The 23,650-nt window shown below is 37.8% G+C and overlaps 1 protein-coding gene across 1 annotated transcript in view; it reads right to left on the reverse strand.

Annotated features, from left to right (window-relative positions):
• IQCA1 (IQ motif containing with AAA domain 1) overlaps positions 1-23,650 on the reverse strand; it is a 172,559-nt gene that overhangs the window by 93,458 nt on the left and 55,451 nt on the right. The window contains exons 8-9 of the mRNA XM_008574644.1: positions 19,937-20,021; positions 1,910-2,026 (exon numbers count right to left, since the gene is read on the reverse strand). Coding sequence (XP_008572866.1) covers positions 1,910-2,026; positions 19,937-20,021 — 202 coding nt within the window. The remainder of the gene's footprint in view (positions 1-1,909; positions 2,027-19,936; positions 20,022-23,650) is intronic.

Genomic DNA, 23,650 nt, shown 5'->3' on the forward strand with positions numbered 1-23,650 from the left:
GAAAGACTTTTTTTAACTGTTACATTTTGAGAGTTCTTTATGTATTCTAGGTACTAGTCCCTTTTCAGATATGTAGTTTGCAAATATTTTCTCCCATTCTATAGCTGTCTTTTCATCCTCTTCACTGTGTCATTCACAGAGCAAAAGATTTTTAATTTGATGAGGTTCAATTTATCAATCTTTCCTTTTATAAATCCTGCTTTTGGTGTTCAGTTAAGAACTCTTCTCAAGGAGAGCTATCAGCTGATCCCTCAGGAAGCCCAGGAGCTAGGAGAGCCTTTCGGAGTTGTCCAGGTGGCAGGTGAGAGGGCAGGTTTTTGGTACCATCATGAGACTATCCTTGGATGATGGCTTCCCCAGGAGGGGTGTAACCTCACTGGAGTGGCTCCCTTAGACTGGAGCAATTCCTGGGGAGGGACTTCAGCTGTGAACTTTCTACACTGACATTATGGGTAGCTAGGGGATTGAGTGCTTTGGTCCTGAAGGGGGCATCATGGGGCTCATGTCACCTACCACCAGTCACTAGGGTTGAGCCCCAAATGAGAAGTGAGGTGTCTCTCTCTTTCTGTTCATGCAGTGAATGACAATGGAACATGGCTGACAAGGGGATGAAGACAAATAGGGGCAGATGAGAGACTTGCTGCTTATCACGGTGCAGCAGATGGGTGATGCAAAAGGAATCGTATCACATATGTTAGTAAACATGTAAAGTCTCTGAGTTGTTCCAAATGACCAGTAGCAACCACGCCAAGGGGTTTTTAACAAAATGTTGCCTTTTATCACCATCGCCTACACCTTGCATTGATGTAGACTTTGGGTATTGCCATTTTGAATTCCCCAGCCCCCTTTCTCCCTTGTTCACAACTTCTGGCTCGTTGGTCCAACTGCTCATCGTCCTTGATCACACAGCCTATCCCTTTTCTCTCTCACTGTAACATGGCACCAGAGTTTCCAGACTCAGTCTGCCAGCCCGTAGCGAGTTGCTTCTCCCACAGAGAAATTCACAAGTCTTAGCATTGGTCAGAGCATGTCTTGGAACATAAAGAGCATGGCCTTTGCTACCTGAGCTAAAGCCGGGCCTCTGGCTCTACACAGAGTCACAGTGGATCATAACCTTTAGGGACCCACACTTGAGGGTTGATTAGCGTCATAGAGGACTATACCGTTTAGAGATCCACTCATGAGAGCTGGTTCAGATTAGAGTCACAGTGGGACCATAATCTTTAGGGATCCACTCTTGAGAGCTAATCTATAATCGTTTATGCTGAGAGCACACAACAGCCCTGGGAATGCACCTATCCCACATGCTTGAAGATGAAGACCCTCCAATTACTGCACCGAAGATAATAGCAGCTGGCAAGTCCACTGCACCACCACTTCCAACCCAACCACACAAGAGAAAACCTGGCCAAAATGACACTGTGTGAACTCTGATTTCTTTTGGATAACAAGAAAAAATCCTTCCACTAAAATATATACATATATCAATATTAAATGATAAAATCAAATGAACACACTTTGGTTAAATTAGATACAATTAGTTTGACTTTTCAGTGGTTACTTGTTTTTTCAAACATTTCTCCTTCTCCCTATCCTTGAGGAATGACAAGTGGGATAATTCATTTTGAGAAATAAAAATTCAAAAGTATCACATATGTTAGTAAACATGTAAAGTCTCTGAGTTGTTCAAACAATTCCTTTTCCTAATAGTTATTTATAAGTCATAGAAAACATGGCAACTGATTGTTGATCAACATAAAAAAATTGGAAAACTGTTGGTAGATAGAATGGTTTCCCTAGGAAATAAATGACTGCAATCTCAACAGATTTGATATTATCCCATTGATATAAAGCCAAAAATGCCACTAAAAAATTATCAGATTTCTAAAATTGTATACAAATTCTTTACCTTATCTTTTGCTTTTTTATTTTGCTTCTTTTTTTTGGCTTTCTTGGGTTTCTTTCCCTTTTTCTTCTTTCTGTTTTTTTCCTCTTCTTCTTGGTTTGCAATGATATCCTCAATAACCTGGTAAAAAAAACCCAGAATAATCATAGCATTTTTATAGACCCCTATCTAGAGGAGGACTATTTTTCCTGATTGGAGAGAAGTATTTGTGCTGGTCAGTGTCCCTTGGCTGCCCTGCTCTGGACCCTGGAGGCCTACCCCTTTAGTGGGATTCTCAGAAGAAGGCAGAATTGGGTCTCAGAGGCAGATAAAGAGAGAGGTTGGACATTTCTGAACCCAGTCCCCTCTTTCATTCAGAGCTGCTCTGACTCTCAGGGTTCTACAAACACCAGGAGAGGCCACGACTTCCTCAACATCCCACAACCACTGGATGTGCCAGCCCTGCCTGCAACTCTTCAAAATCCAAGCTGAGGACGCTTTCTGTCTCCTGCCTGGATTTGGATGGCGACAGTCGCTCTCGTAATAACTTCCCTTTTGTATGAATGATCATGCATCTCTTCTCAGAGTTAGTTTCTTTCACATGTGATTTAGTTCATATGTTTCACAGTGACCAAAGACAATTAGTTCTCCTAAAATTTAAAATATTTATTAAAAATTACCTGGGTCACAAAGGATTAGCACCATTAGAGAATTAGTACAGGTTTGTAAAAAATCCCATAAAAATCAGTTCGACCCAACAGGTGTTTACTGAGCACTCACTCACTGCCATAAAGAGCCATGAGTTCTGGGAGATACCTGGTGCCCATGACAGGATGCACTTCCTGTCTGCACGATGGGACACACTTCCTGTCTGGATGACAGGACACACTTCCTGTTGGCCCTCAAAGCTCTGCTCATCACCTGTCATATGCCTGAGACAAGCTGCATAACCTCTCTGAGGCTGAGTTTCCTCAGCACGAAAATGAAGCCACCATTACCTTTGTAGCACTTATGATATGCCAGGTGTGGTTCTGAGAGCTTCAAAAAGATTAACTCACTGATAAACACAATCGCACGATGGGTGTTGTTACTGGCTCGGTTTATGAAGGAGGGACACAAAGATTTCAGTAATTTGGCCAAGGACACACAGCTAGTAAGTAGCTGAGCTGAGATTCAAATGGGTGATAACCAGGGTGAGTTTCATAATGAAGAAAGAAAAGAGGCAAGACGCAAAAGAATACATGTCAAATTATTCTACAGCATAAAATGCATATAGTTCAATAAAAAAATCCATAGCCTACAGTTTCAGGTACATACATGTGTAGCCCAAGTATAAAGAAAGGTAAAAGAATGACACGGTGCATTCAGAGGACAGTAGTTACCTCTGAAGACAGAGCAAGGGTGCGGCTGAGAAAGCAGGGGTGGGACGAGGGCTGAATTCATGTCACCTCTGGCATGCTGTGCTGAACCGTCTTCCTGGGGAGACGACGGGACCGTGCCTTATTTGTGATTTCCTAAAATGCTGAAGTTTATTTTCTGGTATTATATTTTTGATATTTATACCTATGTTGTTCTTCAGAGCTTAGTTTATAATGTTAAAAGTAAAAATAGCTTTATCATGAACAAAGCAGGATATTGTGGCACCATCTGGACTTTCTAAAAAGAAAACTATAGTCAAATGCCCAAAAGATGGCAACTTCACACTATCCAGAGGCCTCCCATCCCCCGGGCTCTAGTGAAGATTTTGGGGGGTGAGGCTCAGAGGAGGATGTTGGTGGAGGCGAGAGGTGACATACATGCTGTGCACATTATCCGGTAATAAAAAGGTTGTTTCTAGCGTGAATTAAAGGTCCCTTGCTGTCAAAATAGCAATATTTCCCTTGAGGATCTGGCTTACCTGAACTCATAGGATCAAGCCGTGGCTGCCCACATTTTCAATGTTCTGAAACACTTATGGGACATGGACGTTTTCTGATTCTTAGAAGTTTGGAAAGGTTTAGAAATGTCAAGATTTGTTTTTAAAATAGCCTGATATATAAAATGTAAGCATCAGAAAAAAGATGAATTCCTTGTTTGTGGAGTATACATTTCAGTATATCTTTAAAAAAAATTTTTACCCTAACATTTAATTGAACTTATTTGTGGGGTGCAGCGTGACATTTCAATACATGCATGTATAGTAAGTGCATTGATTCACTTGGGGTAGGTGGCATAGCTTTAAAAAAAATTTTTACCCTAACATTTAATTGAACTTATTTGTGGGGTGCAGCGTGACATTTCAATACATGCATGTATAGTAAGTGCATTGATTCACTTGGGGTAGGTGGCATAGCTTTGTACTCATTAACCCAACCCCTCCCCTCCCCCAGCCCCTCTCCCCTCCTGGCCTCTGGTAACCATTATTCTACTCTCTATTTCTATGAGAAACACTATTTTTGTTTTTTAGATTCCACATATGAGAGACATCACGTGGTATCTGTCTTTCTGTCACAGACTTACTTCACTTAACATGATTTCCAGTTCCATCCACGTTGTTGCAAATGACAGGAATTCATTTTTTAAATAGTTGAATAGTATTTCATTGTGTGTATAGATCACACTTTTTAAAATCCATTCATCTGCTGAGAGGCAATCAGGTAGACTCCATCTCTTGGTTATTGTGAATAATGTTGCAATAAACATTGGAGTGCAGGTGTCTCTTCAATACATTGATTTCATTTCCTTTGGGTATATACCCAGTAATGGGCTAGCTGGCTCACAAGACAGTTCAGTTTTTAGTTCTGTGAGGAACCTCCATACTTTTTTCCACAATGCCTGTACCAATTTACATTCCCACCAACAATGTAGGAGAATTCCCTTTTTTTCCACATCCTCACCAGCATTTGTTGTATTTTTGATAATAGCTATTCTAATGGGAGTAAGATGATAACTCACTGTGGTTTTAACTTGCATTTCCCTAGTGATTAGTGATGTTGAGCATTTTTTTTCATGTACCTGTTGGCCATTTGTATGTCTTCGTTTGAGAAATGTCTGTTCAAGTCCTTTGTCCATTTTTTAATTGTTTTTTTTTTTAACTGTTGAGTTGTTTGAGTTCCTCATATATTCTGGATATTAGCCCCTTGTCTGATGTGTAGTTTGCAAACACTTCCTCCCATTCTGTAGCTTGTCTCTTCACTTTGTTGATTGAGACATTTTCTGTGTGCAAGCTTTTTAGTTTGATGTAGTCCCACTTGTCTATTTTTGCTCCAGTTGCCTGTACCTTCATAATCTTGTCTAAAAAAAGTGTGGCCCACTCCCATTTTGTGTAGCATTTCTTCTGTTTTCTTCTAGTAGTTTCATAGTTTTGAGTTTTAAATTTAGGTCTTTAATCCATTTTGAGTTGATTTTAGTGTATGGTAAGAGATAAGAGTCTAGTTTAAATCTTCTGCATGTGGATACCCAGTTTTCCCAGCACCATTTCCCTTCCTCATTTTATATTTTCAGCCCTTCTGTTGAAAGTCAGTTGGCTGTAAGTGTGTGGGTTTTATTTCTGGGCTCTGTATTCTGTTCTGTCAGTCAACTTATCTGCTTTTATACCACTGCCATGCTGTTTTGGTTTTTATAGCTTTATAGTATATTTTGAAGTCAAGAAGTATGATACCTCTGACTTTGCTCTTTTTGTTTAAGATGACTCTGGTGATATGGGGTCCTTTGTTTTTTAAGATCTTTTCTTTCTTTTTTTTTTTTTTTTACTTCTGTGAAGAATTTCATTGTTATTTTGATAGGAATTTCACTGAATCTGCACACTGCTTTGGGTTAAATGGACATTTTGATGATATGAATTCTTCCAACCCATGAACATGAGATATCTTTCCATTTATTTATGTCTTCCCCAGTTTCTTTCACCAATGCTTTATAGTTTTTGTTGCAGAGGTCTCTCACCTCTTTGGTTAAATTTACTCATAAATAGCTATTTTTTTGGTAGCTATTTTTACTCCTAGATAGCTATTTTTTTTTGGTAGCTCTTGTGAAGAGGATTTCTTTTTCAATTTCATCTTCAGCTATTTCATTATTGGCGTATAGGAAGATTACTGATTTTTATGCACTGATTTTGTATCCTGCTGATTTACTGAATTCATTTATTAGTTCTAGTAATTCTTTGGTGGAGTGTTTAGGGTTTTCTACATATATGATCATGTCATGTGCAGATAGGGATAGTTTCACTTCCTCCTCATTCTCCCAAGTTCCAGTGATTTCAGGATGGCAACTTTTGTGTTTGAATAGCTGTAAGTTGATCTCTTGTGAGGGGGAGAGATGCCAAGATTGTCTATTTTGACATCTTGGTGATGCCAATCACCTCAGTGTAATGTTTTTAAGCGTTATTAGTTACATGGTTTATTTTCTCTATATCCTTAACTAGTTTATTAATTTAATTTTTAAAATAGTTATTACATTTACATGGTTCACAATTCTCAAATTATGAATGAGTGTTTACACATACGTATAGTGAGAGGTTTCCTCCCCGTGGTGTTAGGCAGCCAACAAGAGCCACTTTCTTTTTAAACATTTTTTCTTTTTATTAAGGTACGATCAATAAAATTTATATATTTTTAGTGTACAACATGATGTTTTGATGTATGTATACATGTGGAATAATTAAATCAAGTGAATTAACATACACATCACCTCACATACTTATTTTTTGTGATGAGAACACATACAATCTATTCTTTTTCGCAATATTAAAGTATACAAAACATTATTAACTATAGTCACCATGATGTACAAAACATCTCCAGAACTTACTCTTCTTTAATGAAACTTTGCACCTTTTTTTTTTTTTCCTTTTTGTCTTTTTTCATGACTGGTAACGGGATCGCAACCCTCAGTGTCGCGCCCGCACCGCGCTCAGCCAGTGAGCTGACTGGTCTCTATATGGGATCCGAACCCTCGGCGGGAGCGCCACCGTGCTCCCAAGTGCCGCACTCAACCGAGTGCGCCACCAGGCCGGCCCAACTTTGCACCTTTTGACCAACATCTCCCCATTCCCTGATCCTTTTCCCAGCCCCTGATAATCACCATTCTACTCTATATGTTAGATTTTCTTAGATTTTACATATAAATGAGATTGTACAGCATTTGTTTTTCTGTGCCTGGCTTATTTTACCTAACATCATGTCTTCCAGGTTCATCCATATTGTTGTGAATGACAGAATTCCCTTCTTTTTAAAGGCTGAATAGTATTCCATTGGGTACATATATCACACTATCTTTATCTGTTCATCCACTGACAGACACTTAGGTTGATTCCATATATTGGCTACTGTTGATAATGCTGAAATGAACACTGGAGTGTAGATATCTCTTTGACATACTGATTTCAATTCCTTTGGAAATCTATCCAGTAGGGGTACTGCTGAATCATATGGTAGTTCTCATTTTAGTTTTTTGAAGAAACTCCATACTGTTTTCCATAATGACCATACCAATGTACATTCCCACTAACAATGTACAAGGATTCCCTCTTCTCCACATCCTTGTCAACACATATCATCTTCTGCCTTTTTGATAACAGCCATTCTAACAGGTGTCACATGATATCTCATTGTGGTTTAATTTGCATTATTCTGTGTCAGACATTTCATATACCTGTTGGCCATTTTTATGTCTTCTTTTGAGAAATGTCTATCCAGGTGCTTCACCCATTTTTTAATCTGGTTATTTGTTTTCTTGCTATTGAGCTCCTTCTATATTTTGGTTATTGACTCCTTATCAAATGTATGTATGGTCTGTGGATATTTTCTTCCACTCTACAGGTTGTCTCTTTACCCTGTTAACTTTTTCCTTTGCTGTGCAGAAGCTTTTTATTTTGACGCAATTGTATTTGTCCATTTTTACTTTTGTTGCTTGTGTTTTGGGGTCATATCCAGAAAATCATTGCCTGAACCAATGTCATGGAGCTCCCCCCTACGTTTTCTTCAGTAGTTTTACAGTTTCAGGTCTTATGTTCAAATCTTTAATTCATTTTGAGTTGATTTTTGGCATTAGATAAAGGTCCAATTTCATACTTCTGCATGTGGACATCCAGTTTTCCCAACACTATTTATCAAAAAGACTGTCCTTTCCCTCTTGCGTATTCTTGCCACCTTTGTCAAAATTCAAATTAATTGACCATAGCATGTGGGCTTATTTCTGGGCTCTCTATTCTGTTGTATTGGTTTATATGTCTATTTTTATGTTAACACTATTTATCAAAAAGACTGTCCTTTCCCTCTTGCGTATTCTTGCCACCTTTGTCAAAAATCAAATTAATTGACCATAGCATGTGGGCTTATTTCTGGGCTCTCTATTCTGTTGTATTGGTTTATATGTCTATTTTTATGTCATACCATGGTGTTTTGATTACTATAGCTTTATAGTAGATTTTGAGATTAGGTAGTTCAATGCCTTCAGCTTTGTTCTTTTTGTTCAAGATTGCTTTGGCTCTTCATGGTCTTTTGTAGTCTCACATAAATTTCAGGATTGTTTTTTCTATTTCTGTGAAAAATGTCACTGGAATTTTCACAGAGATTCCTCTAAATCTGTAAATTGCTTGGGTAGTATGAACATTTATTAATATTAATTATTCCAATTCATGAATACAGGGTATCTTTCTGTATAATTGTGTCTTCAATTCCTTTCTTCACTGTTTTGTAGTTTTCAGTATACAGATCTCTCACCTCCTTGGTTAAATTTCTTTCTTTTTTTTTTTTTTTTGTCCTTTTTTTGAGACTGGCCGCACCGCGCTCAGCCAGTGAGCGCACCGGCCATCCCTATGTAGGGTCCGAACCCACGGCGGGAGCGCTGCTGCACTCCCAGCACCCCACTCTCCCAAGTGCACTGTGGGCCTGGCCCAAATTTATTTCTAAATTTTATTTTTTTTTGATGCTATTGTAAATGAGATTGTTTTCTTGATTTCTTTTTTCAGAAAGCTTATTGTAAGTGTATACAAAGACTACTGATTTTAGTATGTTTTGCATCCTGCAACTTTACTGAATTTATTAGTTCTATTAGTTTTTTGGTGGAGTCTCTGCAATGTTTTACATATAAGATCATGTTGTCAGCAGAAACAATTCCACTTCTTCATTTCCTATTTGGATGCTTTTTACTTCATTTTCTTGCCTAATTGCTGTGGCTAGCATTTCCAGTACTATGTTGAATAGAAGTGGCAAGAGTGGTTATCCTTATCTTGTTTCTTATCTCAGAGGAAAAGATTTCAGTTTTTCATCATCAAGTATAGGTTAATTGTGGGCTTTTCATATATGACCTTTATTGTGTTGAGATAAGTTCCCTCATATGCCTAATTTGTTGAGAATTTTTTTTTTAAATCATGAAAGTGTGATGAATTTTGTCAGTGTTATTTCTGCATCTATTGAGATGATCATGTGATTTTTATCCTTTATTTTATTAATATGGTGTATCACAGTGATTGATTTGCATGTGTTGAAACAAATTTGCATCCCAGAGATAAATCCCATTTGAGCATGGTAAACGATCCTTTTAATGTGCTCTTGAATTTTGTTTCCTAGTATTTTGTTGGGAATTGCTGCATCTGTGTTCTTCAGGGACATTGGCTTGTAATTTTCCTTTACTGCAGTGTCCTGTCTGACTTTGGTATGAGAATAATGCTAGCCTCATAAATGAGTCTGAAAGTATGTTGTCCTGTTTAACTTTTTGGAAGAGTTTGAGAAGGATTGGTTAGTTCTTTAAATGTTTGGTAGAATTTCCCTAAGAAGCATCTATTCTGGACTTTTCTTTTCAGAACGTTTTTGATTACTGATTACTCTCTTTATTCATTATTGTCCTGTTCAGATTTTCTGTTTCTTCATGATTCAGTCTTGGCATTGATCTTCTTAAATTTGTTAAGACTTGTTTTGTGGCCTAACATAGAATTTATCTTGGAGAATGTTCTGTGTGCACTTGAAAAGAATGTATATTCTGCTGCTGTTGGATTGAATGTTCTGTGTATGTCTGTTAGGTCCATTTGGTCTAAAGTATTGCAGAAGTCCAGTCTAATGTTTCCTTATTGATTTTCTGTTTGAATGATATGTGCTTTGTTAAAAATGGGGTATGAAGTTGTCTGCTCTTATTGTATTGCAATCTATCTCTCCCTTCAGATCTATTAATATTTGCTTTATATATCTAGGTGCTCCAATGTTGGGTAAAATATATTTATAATTGTTACATCCACTTGATGAATTGACTCCTTTATCATTATGATGACCTTATTTGGCCCTTTTTACAGTTTTTGACTTAAGGTCTATTTTGGTATATAATTATAGCCACTCCTGCTCTCTTTTGGTTTCCATTTACATGGAATATCTTTTTCTATCTCTTTACTTTCAGTTTATGTGTTTATTTAAAGTTGAAGTGAGTCTCCTGTGTGTAGCATATAGTTGGGTGTTGTCTTTTTATTCATTTAGCCACTCTGTCTTTTAATTGGAGAATTTAATCTATTTATATTCACGGTACTTATGGTAACTATTGCCATTTTGTTAATTGTCTTCTAATTGTTTTGTAGATCCTTTTTTTCTTTCTTCCTCTCTTGTAGTTTTCCTTTGTGATTTGATGATTTTTTTTTATAGTGGTATGCTTTGAGTCCTCTCTCTTTTGTATTTCTACTATAGCATTTTGCTTTGTGGTTACGATAAGGCTTACACAAAGCATCTTATAACAGGCTATTTTAAGCTGACAACTTAACTTTGCTTGCATATAAATGCTCTGCACTTTTACTCCCTTTCCCCATTTTGTGTTTTTGATGTTACAGTTTACACCTTTTTATTTTGTGTATCCATTAACAAGTTACTGTAGCTGTAGTTTATTTTTAATAGTTTGGTCTTTTAACATTTATACTAGAGTTGTAAGGGATTTACACATCACCATTATAGTATTAGAGTATTCTCAATTTGCTATATATTTACCTTTACCAGTGAGGCATGGAGGGACTTCTATGTTTTCATGTTACTAACTAGCAGCTTTTTGTTTCAGCTCGAAAAAGTTCCTTTAGCATTTCCTGTAGGGCAGGTCTAGTGGGAATGATCTCCCTCAGATTTTGCTTTTCTAGGAAAATCTTTATTTCACTTTCATTTCTGAAGGATAGCTTTTCTAGGAAAAGTATTCTTGGTTGACAATTTTTTTTTCTTTCAGCACTTTGAATATATCACCCCACTGTTTCCTGGCCTGCAAGGTTTCTGTCAAGAAATCTTCTGATAGTTGTATTGGGGATCTCTCACATATAATATGTTTTTTATCTCCTGCTGCTTCAGAATTCCTTCATTGTCTTTGATTTCTGATAGTTTGATTAGAATGTGTCTTAATGCATTCTTCTCTGGGTTGAATTGGATTGGAGACTTCTGAGCTTCCTGTACCTGGATGTTAATGTCTTCAACTCATATGTGGGAAATTTTCAGCTATTATTTCTTTAAATAAGCTTTCTGTCCCTTTCTCTCTGTTTTCTCCTTAACTCCTATTAATCAAATGTTAGCTTTCTTGATGGTATACCATAGATCTTATAGGCTCTCTTCATTCCTTTTCATTTTTTCTTTTTTCTCCTGACAGGATGATTTCAAATGATCTGTTTTCGAGTTTGCTTATTCTATCTTCCATTTGATCAAGTCTGCTGTTGAAGACTATTGTATTTTTAAAGTTCAGTTATTGCATTTTTCAGCTCCAAATTGTTTGTTTGGTTCATTTTTGTTTTCTGTCTCTTCGTTTAGCTTTTCATTTTATTCTTGTATTGCTTTCCTGGTTTCATTAAGTGGTTTTTTGTGCTCTCTTGTAATTTTCCGACTTTCTTTAGAACAATTATTTCGAATTCTTTGTCATGCAATTCATGGATCTCCAATTCTTTGGAATTAGTTACTGGAACTTTATAGTTTTCTGTTGGTGATGTCATATCTCCCTAACTCTTCATGATCATTGTAGTCTTGCAAACATTGCAGCACATTTGAAAAAACAATCACCTATTCCAGATTTTACAAACTGGGTTTGATTAAAAAAATGACCTTCTCCTGTGGGGGTAGGGATGGGGAGGAGGGTGGAGGTATACTGGGGGTGCTGTAGCACTGGGTCTAGTGGTGTGGAGCACCAAGTGTAGGAGCATTCGATGGCTCCAGATCTAAGGGGGCACTGAGTCTCATAGGCTCAGGCAGCTGGAGTCTGTGATATTGGCACCTGTGTGGTCCTTGGAGGTGACAGCTGTGGGGGCTCTGCAGTGGCTGGGAGGTCTGTTGGGGTCCTCAGCTGTGCCTCTGGGTTTTATGGCTCAGGTCCAGAGGTGGCAGCAATGGAGACCAGAGCCAGTGGTGAGCACATACTCTGCTGTGGAAGCTGGCTACAGGTACTTGGTGGCATCAGAGGCCAGCTCTAGGCTTGAGCATGGTGGCGAGGGCTAGGTTAGGGGCAGGGCTGGGGCCAGCTACAGGCACATGGAAGCAGAGCCAGCAGCCTGCACATGCACAATTGCAGGGGCTAGCTGCAGGCCAGTGACAGGTTCAGCCTGTCTGTGTATGTGGACAGCTGTGGGCTGAGCTGGAGTTGGATGCATGTGCAGCTGCAGGGACCAGCACTGGACATAAGCACCATGGTGGGGGTAGAAGCTGGGGGCAGGGCAAGCTGCTCATGCTCACTCAGCTGCAGGGGTCAGCCTCAGATGTGTACAATGGTGGGGTTTGAGCCTGTGGTGGGGGGCTCCAGGCCTGTTTGCAGGCTCATGCACAATAGCTGCTCTTGGTCCCTGGGCACCTGTACAGACAGCAGCTGGGGTGGCTCTGGGGAGGAGAAGTGGTGGCTTACGCACCTGGAGAAGACAAAGGTCACTAGGGTGGGCCCCTGGGTTACAGCAACCATGGCAGGAGCAGTCATGTGGCTCTGTGTGGCTCCAGGGAATGGGAAGAAGGGAAATTGACTCAGGCACTTGGAGACTGTGAAGGTGAAAAGAAATGCAGGGCTCTTCACAGTGAAAGCTGCAGGGGATCTGCTGCTGCTGAACATGCATTGGTTTCCTCAGTGGTGAAAGCTGGTAGGATCTTTTGTACAACAAGCTGCTGGCGTTCATGATAGCAAATGCTGAAAGCTGTGTGTGTGTGTGGGGGGGGGCATGGTGGCCACAAGGGCTGTTGAGGTCCTCAGCAGAGAAGTCCGCTATAGTCCTGTGCCAAGCAGGTCACTGGGGTTGTGGTCACTACCACTGCATGGCTGATCATGATCCACTTTCTAAAGTCAACCCAAATACTCTGGATATGCTTCCATAGACATTTTATACATATTTACATGCAAGTATATAAGCAAATATATTTATGTATAGACAGACATACATACATAAGTATATATGTAAAGCACACTGACACTGTGTTATGTTTGCCAACCACATAGGTGAAAAATAATATGTCATTGTAGTTGTTTCTTTTTTGAACCAGTACTCAATTTATTTTGCTCATATTCTTCAACTAGCAAAATCTTCCAAAGTGCACACATGCATACACGCAAATACATATTATAAACATAAATTTGTCATTTTATCCAAATGTTAGCATATTATACACACTCTTCTTGTTCTGCATTTTTCACCTAACAATGTGTCTCAGCCATCTTTCTGTAGCAGTGCATAAAGAGCTTCCCAGTTCATGCTTTATAGGTGTACTGTAACTTATGTGACCATTCCCCTACCAAGGGAAATTAAGGTTATTTCCAATCTTTTGCTATTACTAACAATGTTGCCATGAGTAAATGCACACAAATAGCATTTTGCAGGTGGTAAGCATATCTGCAGGATAAATTCCTCAAAGTGAAATGCCAGATCAAAGGGGTGTACCTTTGTGATACTGTCAACCTTCCTTGCACGGGTTGTGCTATTTGCACTTCTACCAGCAATGTAGGAGAGAGCCTGCTCCCCATATGCTCTCTGTCATAGTATGTTTTTCTTTGTTAATCACATGGATGAAACATGGTATGCCATAGTAGGTATTTTTGGTTTTTTCTGAGAACTCTTCAACTATGGCAAAATTCTTCCAAATTTAGAAGTGCACTTTTCTGCCTCTTAAGTCAGCTATCGTTTTCTTGGCCTGAGTGCCAAATCTGGTCTGCCACCTGTTTTCTTTCTTTCTTTTTTTTAAACATAATTTTCTTGAGGCATATTTTATGTATCATACATTTACCCATTCCAAGTATACAACTCAATCATTTTTTTAAGTAAATTTACCAAGTTGTGCAACTATCACCATAAATCAGTTTTAGAACACTTCCACCACCCCAGTAAGATCCCCTCACATCTGCTAATTGTAATTCCTTTTTTTATTCTCCTCCCCTTCCTCCCAGGCAAGCATTAATCTACTCCCTGTCTCTATAGATCAACTTTTTCTGGACATTTCATATACCCCAGTAAGATCCCCTCACATCTGCTAATTGTAATTCCTTTTTTTATTCTCCTCCCCTTCTTCCCAGGCAAGCATTAATCTACTCCCTGTCTCTATAGATCAACTTTTTCTGGACATTTCATAAAGGGGAAATCACATAATATATAGTCTATTGTTTGTGACTTCTTTCACTCGGCATAATGCTTTTAAGGTTTATCTATGTTGTAGCATGTGTCATTTGTTTGTACTTTTTTGCATTGCCAAAGGATATTCGATTGCGTTGATACATCACCTTTTGCTTATCAATTTATACAAGCTGATGGATATTTAGGTTCTTTCAAATTTTTGGTTTTATGAGTAACACTGCTATGAATATCCATGTATACTTTTTTTGTATATAAAATGTACACGTTCATATAAAACACATTTATCATCATGTGATACATTTATGTTTAACTTCTAAGAAAACGACAAACTGTTTTCCAAAGTGGCTGCACCATTTTACATTTCCACCTGCAATGGATTAAGGTTCCCCCTTTTTCCAAATCCTGGACATTTGTTATTTTCTCTCTTTTTGATTTTAGCCATTCCAGTGGGTATGAAATGGTATTCCATTGTGATGTAGATTTTCAGTTCCCTAATGACTAATAATGTTGAGCATCATTTCATGTTTTTATTAGGTATTCTGTATCTTCCTTTGTGAATTGTCTGGTTAGGTCTTTTGCCCATTTTTTAATTGGTTTGTCTTATGATTAAGGTGCAAGATTTTGTATATTCTAGATATGAGTCTTTTAACAGGTATATGTTCTGCAAATATCTTCTCCCAGTCTATTGCTTGTCTTTTGTCTTAATGGTGTCTTTTGAAGTGCAACAGTTTTGAATTTTGATGACGTTCGACTTTTAATTTTGTCTGTCAGTGTAGTTTAGTTTACATTTCTCTTATATGTGTGAGGTTGATGTTTTCATATGTTGAACATCTTTTATTATGTTTCAAATCCATTTGGATTTTCTTTTCTGAGAACTGTCTGTTCATATCTATTTGCTGTTTTTTTTTTATATTGGGCAATTGATCTTTTTCTTATAGAGCTGTAGGAGTTCTTTATATGTTAGAAAAATGATCTCTTGTCTGTGATACTCATTACCAGTAATTCTCCCATGTGTCAACTGTCACTTGTCTTTGTCAGTGTCGTTTTTCTCAAGCAGGTCAAAACATTTTTTATATTTTATTTTATTTTTTGTCCTTTTTGAGACCGGCTGCACCGCGCTCAGCCAGTGAGCACTGTGAGCGAACCGGTCATCCCTATATAGGATCCAAACCCGTGGCGGGAGTGCTGCTGCGCTCCCAGCGCTGCACTCTCCCGAGTGCGCCACGGGCTCGGCCCCAAAACATTTTTTATGTAGGTGAATTTATCAATTCTTTCTTCTATGACTCCTGGGTTTGCACCACAGTTAGAAAGGGTTTTTCCCATTCTGAGGTTATGACATATTTCTTTCCTGGCTTCTTCTAGTCTTTTTATGTTTTTGTTTTGTTTTACATTTAAATCTTGTATAACTTACTCAAATAGCATTTATGAGTCAAAGGACATACACATTAAAATTTTTATATTTACTTGGTCCATGTCCCTTAAAATATGTCATGCTAATTTGTGTATCCCGTAGCAATGTATGAGAGTAACTTTTTCCCACATGCACACCAACTCCAGTTATTATCATGGTGAAAATTTTTACTACTCCTATAGGTGAAAAGAGATATAGCAACTTTATTTTATATTTAAATTTCTTTGCTAGTGAGTTTTAGAAAATTTCTATTGGGGTGTTCAGATTTTTCTTATTATTTTCTAAGAACTCTTTATGTATGGAAGATACCCATCATCACATATGTTCGCAAACATTTTCCTCAGTCTGTCATATGACTTTAATTTCATTTATACTTTTTTTTGCCATTTGAGTTTTCTGTAATCACATGTATCAGACTATTCTCTTTATGATGTCTGCCTTATAAAATTATTCCCAGCCTATTCTCTTTATGATGACATGCTTATAAAACTATTCCTACCCTCTGATTATTAAATATTCAAACAATTTCTTCTGGTAATTTCTAGTTTAATATTTTTACATGTAAATATTTAATTTATCTGTAATTTATTTTGTGTGAAGATACTTCAAAAAGTTCATGGAAAGATTTGTATATCTTTCAGTTCTATTTTTCCACAAACTTTCTGAAGTACCCTCATATAATAAGAGAAGATCTACTTAACTTTGCCACATGGCGAGTCAGTTGTTCCAGCATTTACTGAATAGTCCGTCCTTCCCCACTTATTTGAAATGTCATCATTATATCACTAAATTCCAATTCATAGCTGAATCAGTTTCTGAGCACACTGTTCTAAACTTAGTCTACTTGGGTTTGAATCTCAGCTCCACAACTTACTAACTGTAAATTTGGCCAAACTGCTTGATCTTTCATAGATTAGGAGGATTAAATGAGTTAATTTACATAGAGTACTTTGTATAGTACCTGGTACAGAATAAATGTTATCTGTTATTTTTGTTGTTGCTATCTATTTTTTCCAACATCGTGATGTTTTAATTACTCTATGATTTGATTTATATCAATAAGGCAAGTTTCTCATCATTATAGTTCTTTTTCAAAAACTTTTTGGATATTTCCATGCATTCGTTCTTCCAGGTAAACTTGAAAATAATTATGTCAATAAAAAATTGTTTTGATTTTAATTGGAATTGCATTAACTGCATAGAATAATGGAAAGATAATGTGTATTTGTACCTTACTGAGTCTTTCAATCCAGGGAAACAATCCCTCAGTCTATTTGTTCAAGTGTCCTCTTTTTTCTTCATTGGGGAGACAAGCCTGTGTGCTTGACCCTGAGGGCTCACGTGGGGGAGCACAAGACATCGAGGGGGACTGTGGGGTCAGTAGTGCTGAGGCTGTGAGATCCTGACCTACAGCTAGGTTTTTACTGCTGCATACTGCTTCATGTGACTTAACTAGTTCCCTATTAGAGAATATCGGGCTGTTTGCTTCTGTCAATGCTGTAAACAATGAATAGCTTTTTCAGTCATCCATGGTGGAGATCAGCAAATTACAGCACATGGGCCAGATCTGGCCTGCTGCCCATTTCGAAATGAAGTTTTATTGGAACACAACCGTGACCACTCATTTCCATATTGTCTGTGGCTGCTTTCATACTTTAACGGCAGAGTTGAGTAGTTGTGGTAGAGAATGTATGTTCCACAGCCTCAAATATCTATTACTTGGCCCTTTACGGAAAAAGCTTGTTGACCTCTGATCTATGGCAACTTGCCTTATTATTATGTCTTTGGTATAACTTACTCAAATAGCATTTATGAGTCAAAGGACATACACATTAAAATTTTTATATTTACTTGGTCCATGTCCCTTAAAATATGTCATGCTAATTTGTGTATCCCGTAGCAATGTATGAGAGTAACTTTTTCCCACATGCACACCAACTCCAGTTATTATCATGGTGAAAATTTTTACTACTCTTATAGGTGAAAAGAGATATAGCAACTTTATTTTATATTTAAATTTCTTTGCTAGTGAGTTTTAGAAAATTTCTATTGGGGTGTTCAGATTTTTCTTATTATTTTCTAAGAACTCTTTATGTATGGAAGATACCCATCATCACATATGTTCGCAAACATTTTCCTCAGTCTGTCATATGACTTTAATTTCATTTATACTGCTTTTTTTGCCATTTGAGTTTTCTGTAATCACATGTATCAGACTATTCTCTTTATGATGTCTGCCTTATAAAATTATTCCCAGCCTATTCTCTTTATGATGACATGCTTATAAAACTATTCCTACCCTCTGATTATTAAATATTCAAACAATTTCTTCTGGTAATTTCTAGTTTAATATTTTTACATGTAAATATTTAATTTATCTGTAATTTATTTTGTGTGAAGATACTTCAAAAAGTTCATGGAAAGATTTGTATATCTTTCAGTTCTATTTTTCCACAAACTTTCTGAAGTACCCTCATATAATAAGAGAAGATCTACTTAACTTTGCCACATGGCGAGTCAGTTGTTCCAGCATTTACTGAATAGTCCGTCCTTCCCCACTTATTTGAAATGTCATCATTATATCACTAAATTCCAATTCATAGCTGAATCAGTTTCTGAGCACACTGTTCTAAACTTAGTCTACTTGGGTTTGAATCTCAGCTCCACAACTTACTAACTGTAAATTTGGCCAAACTGCTTGATCTTTCATAGATTAGGAGGATTAAATGAATTAATTTACATAGAGTACTTTGTATAGTACCTGGTACAGAATAAATGTTATCTGTTATTTTTGTTGTTGCTATCTATTTTTTCCAACATCGTGATGTTTTAATTACTCTATGATTTGATTTATATCAATAAGGCAAGTTTCTCATCATTATAGTTCTTTTTCAAAAACTTTTTGGATATTTCCATGCATTCGTTCTTCCAGGTAAACTTGAAAATAATTATGTCAATAAAAAATTGTTTTGATTTTAATTGGAATTGCATTAACTGCATAGAATAATGGAAAGATAATGTGTATTTGTACCTTACTGAGTCTTTCAATCCAGGGAAACAATCCCTCAGTCTATTTGTTCAAGTGTCCTCTTTTTTCTTCATTGGGGATTTGTCAATATAGTTCTGTACAATTAGTCAGTATAATTTCTTGTTAAATTTATTGAGTTTTCTAGGAAGATATTCACATAATCTTAAAACAATGATACAATTATCACTTCTCAAATACTTTCAACTCCTTTTTTTTTTCTTACTGCCTTTGTTAAAACTTCCAGAGAAATATTAACTAATAGTGCTGGTAGCAACTATTCTTTTCTTGATTTTCACTTTTAATGGCAGTGCCTCTAAGGCTTCATTATTGAGCATAATGCAAATCTTCTCTTGGTTCCTATTACACTGTGAGGTTAAGAAGCCTTCCTATTTCTAGTTTAGTAAGATATTAAAAAGATAGCTTTAGATGTCAATTTCATCAGATGCCAATGGAGCATCTACAGAAATGCTCAAATGTTGTTTCTCTTGTACAACATTAGGAAGGCAAGGACCTGGGTCTTGACAGATGACCAAGAATTAAGCAGAGGGGCACCTGGGGCTGAGGGAGTGCAGGACTTATATGAAGGCCCTGAAGGTGTTGCAGCATGAGATACAAGGGGGATGGTGAGGGGAGGGTGGCATCAGCGCCCTGATGATGTGGGGGCAGGACATGGGACTGAGAGGAGGGTGCAGGACTTATATGAAGGCCCTGAAGGTGTTGCAGCATGAGATACAAGGGGGATGGTGAGAGGAGGGTGGCATCAGCGCCCTGATGATGTGGGGGCAGGACATGGGACTGAGAGGAGCGCAGGGACCGGAACACAAAGGGTTCCTGAAATCAAGCTGCTCAGGATTCACTAAGAAAACTGATGCTTCACATGTCATCACATTTCTTTCAAAGTCAAGACAGAAATAAGGATAAATTCATTTTGAAATAAATTTGAAAGCATATACATTGAACACCCAAGAGTATTTCCACATAAATATTTGTGGGAAAATAACCAAGACCTAATAACACTATGCACCCATTAATGTTAAAGTTTAAATATATGTGATTAGGATATATTTACATTTTATTTTTCAAGCATATTTGTACCTGTTGTGGGGTCTTGTTAGTAAAAATAATAGCTGAACCACCTTCTTCTACTTCAGGGTACTCAGGAAATGTGCCAGTTAAATTCCTGCAGAGGGAAAAGAAGCAAATTAAAAGAGATACAAACGAAGCCCTCTCTCTTCTATACTCCATCAGTTGGTTTGTTCATGTTCACGAGAATGACTGATGGTTATTAAGGGTGCGGATTCTCTGCAGACCCAGGGCCGGACACAATGTCTTTAAGGAGCAGAAGGAACTGGGTACATTCAGTAGCAGGTTTCCTTCCTCTAGAGAATTGTTAGCCTGAGACAAACATTCTTTCTTTAAAACAGATTGTACTTCCTCCCTTAAAAAAAAAAATTGAGATTCTCTGTGCCTGAGTTAAGAATGAAGACAGAAGCACAAATCATTTCTTCCTGTTTAAACTTATAATAAACACAGGACTTTAAAACTAAACAAAAGGATGGAATTGTACAAATTACATATTTAGTGATAGTGTATTAAATACACACGCGTGCAAGTCTGGGACTCTGTATTTTATGGGTTCCAAATACTGTACTACTATTTTTCCGTGACCATATAATTTCTATATTTTAAAAAGCAGACTTTGAAATTTGATGTTGAAAATTTCAAAAGGGACATGTACGTAATATTTCTAAGATAAACTGACTTCAACGCAAGTATTATATGAGGGCACTTCAAAAAGTTCATGGAAAGATTCATTTTATCTTTTAATTCTATTTTTCCACAAACTTTTTGCGGTACCCTCATATTTATTCTATATACAGAAAGAAAAGACTACCTGCCAAGTTAGTCTCGTTAATTCACAGAAGTGTAGAATCTAAGGTTTGGAGGAGACCTCCCTGTTTAAAATGAGTCTGTGATGGTGGTTCTCAAAGCTTTGGCCTTAGGAGCTCTTTACACTCTTAATAATTGTTGAGGATCCCAAAGAGTTTTTGTTATGTGAGTTACAGCTGTGTTAAAGAATCTAAGGTTTGGAGGAGACCTCCCTGTTTAAAATGAGTCTGTGATGGTGGTTCTCAAACCTTTGGCCTTAGGAGCTCTTTACACTCTTAATAATTGTTGAGGATCCCAAAGAGTTTTTGTTATGTGAGTTACAGCTGTGTTAATCTAATAGTTATACCTGTCTTAGATATTAAAACTTAGAAATTTCTAAAATACGTATTTTTAATTATTTTAGAATAAGTAATTATCAACCCATTATATGTTAACATAAATAACATTTTTATGAATAATAAATACATTTTATAAAACAAAAAAATTAGTGAGAAGAGTTACTGTATCTTTTCAAGTTTTTTTACTGTCTGGCTTAATGGAAGTTAGCTGGATGCTCACATCTGCTTCTGTGTTAAATCTGTTGTGATACATTGTTTTGGTTGAAGTATAGGAAAAAAATCTGGCCTCACACAGATGTGCAAATGAGAATGGGAGGAATATTTTAATAGCCTTCTTAGGTAACAGTGAATATCCTGCTTAGATTCTATAGCACAATTAGACAAGTGGTAACTTCCTAAAGGCTGGTTGTGATGTGGAATCTGAAACTGTATCAGTGAACTTTCCGCTCTTTGTCACATTTAATCATCGATCTGTTTTGTGTTTTGAATAGATCTTTTACCCATGCATAATTCTGTAACATCAGGTCTTGGTCACTGGAAAATAATGGTTCACTGAGTTGTATGGCTCTTCCCAATGTTGACTCATTTCATCATATCAAAACCCACATGCATCAATGACACCACTGATCTCATAATGAAAAGTCTACGTAATGGGAACCTCTCATACTCACAGGGGTGAATACTGATGATCCAAACTTGTAATTTTTGCTAGAAAGCTCAAATTTTGCCATTGGTAACAAAGGGTGTGAACTATTTTTCTTCAAGCTCATTTGATTCATTTTTCTGTGAAAATGTCTCCCAAAAATCCAAGTCCAAATAACCAGAGTTTGTCAGTTGTTTTCTCAAGTAAAAATGACGTTCCATTAAAAATTGGCTAGTTCAGATTGAAACTTAACAATCTCAGCAATGTTTTTCCTCAAGACAATTATCATACTCTGCTGTGCAGAGGAATGGATTTATGAGCACTTCTGATTTTATCACATAGAATACTAAAAAGTCAAGTCTTAATAATTTTACAGGGTCCCCAAGGATGTTGCCAAGTGAAACTTTTTAAGAAGCAGGTGGTGGTGGTTAAGACCACGATGACTGCACTGAGGCCACCCCCCTGGTTCCCACTGAGGTCCCAGCAACCTTATGCCCTACTGCTTTTGCGCCATCGTTGCAAATGTCAACAAAGTAAAAATGGCAAGTCATGTCTTAGTATTCACATGAAAATAGTTTTTGGATTCCCTGAAAGGGTCATGGAGACCCCAGGGGTCCCAGACACACTTTGAGAACTGCTGCTCTACGACATCTCCCTGGGCCACTGCTTAAGCACCTCCCGTGATGCCAGCTCACACTCCCCGAGGCAGCCCCTGCACTGCCGATTCCTTTCTGACACAGGACCCACTGGACCTCCCTCCCTGGGTCCTTGTTTCACCCTCTGGGGACAAACAGAACTTGATTCTCTTCCTCTTCCGTGTGATTGCTCTTCAGACATTCTAAGACAGTTGAGACATGGTCTAGACGGAATATCTCAGGTGTCTCGAACTGTCCCCGCGGGCTTATTCCCCAGGGACGTGACCCAGCTCCTCAGCATTGCTTTGAAAGGAACTGAACACAACAGTGTGGGGAAGTCTGAGGACAAATGCTCCAGCAATGAGGATGGCAGGAGGTCACACACTATGTGTGTCATTCTGTCAAAAGAGCCACAATCACAGGAGTGATGTTGGTGGCCTCACTCACTCGTTCGTCCACCCATCTCTTCATTCATATAGTCAATCGACAAGCATCTGTGTAGTGCCAACCAGATTAGGGATGCAGAGATGGGAGACAGATCTGAGATGAAAAGATGCCAGGCACTGCCCCTGTGCAGCTCACATTCCACAGTCACACGGCTGATGCGAGTATTTTACCCCAGATGCTGCCTGTCCATGAGACTCGCTCAGACCTTGTCAAGCTGTTTGATCCTGTCCTGTGTCAGATCTGCCTAGACAAGTCTTGGATAAAACTATGAATACACTTGGACTAAAAAATGACAGTCTTTTCTTCACACCCACTCATACTATTCTATCAGTCATCTCCTTTACAAGCAACTCTATGGTAGGTATTTATTTTCATATCGTAAAGCTTGAGTGTTTTTGAGGACTCAAAACAGACAGTGACATACATAAAAAAGAATTTACATATGCCATTTCTATGAAATTCTTTTTTTTATTTTTTCCTTTTTGTCTTTTTTCGAGTCCGGCAACAGATCGCAACCCTCAGTGTCACACCCGTACCGGGCCGGGACCGGCAACGGAATCGCAACCCTCGGTGTCGCGCCTGCACCTCGCTCAGCCAGTGAGCGGGAACCGGTCTGTATGTGGGATCCGAACCCTCGGCGGGAGCGCCGCCTGGCTCCCAAGCGGCGCACTATAGCAGTGTGCCACCGGGCCGGGCCCTCTATGAAATTCTTAATTATAGAACATCCATTGTCATACTAACATTTAATAATATATTTTTTCACAGTATTTTTAGCAAAAGTGGTGTTAAATGTTATTTTTAATAAATAGATAAATGAACATATTTAGTTGTCCTTAGTCACGTTAGTTTATATAAT

This window comes from Galeopterus variegatus, unplaced genomic scaffold (assembly GCF_000696425.1).
Source record: "Galeopterus variegatus unplaced genomic scaffold, G_variegatus-3.0.2 Scaffold57, whole genome shotgun sequence".
NCBI lineage: Eukaryota > Metazoa > Chordata > Mammalia > Dermoptera > Cynocephalidae > Galeopterus > Galeopterus variegatus.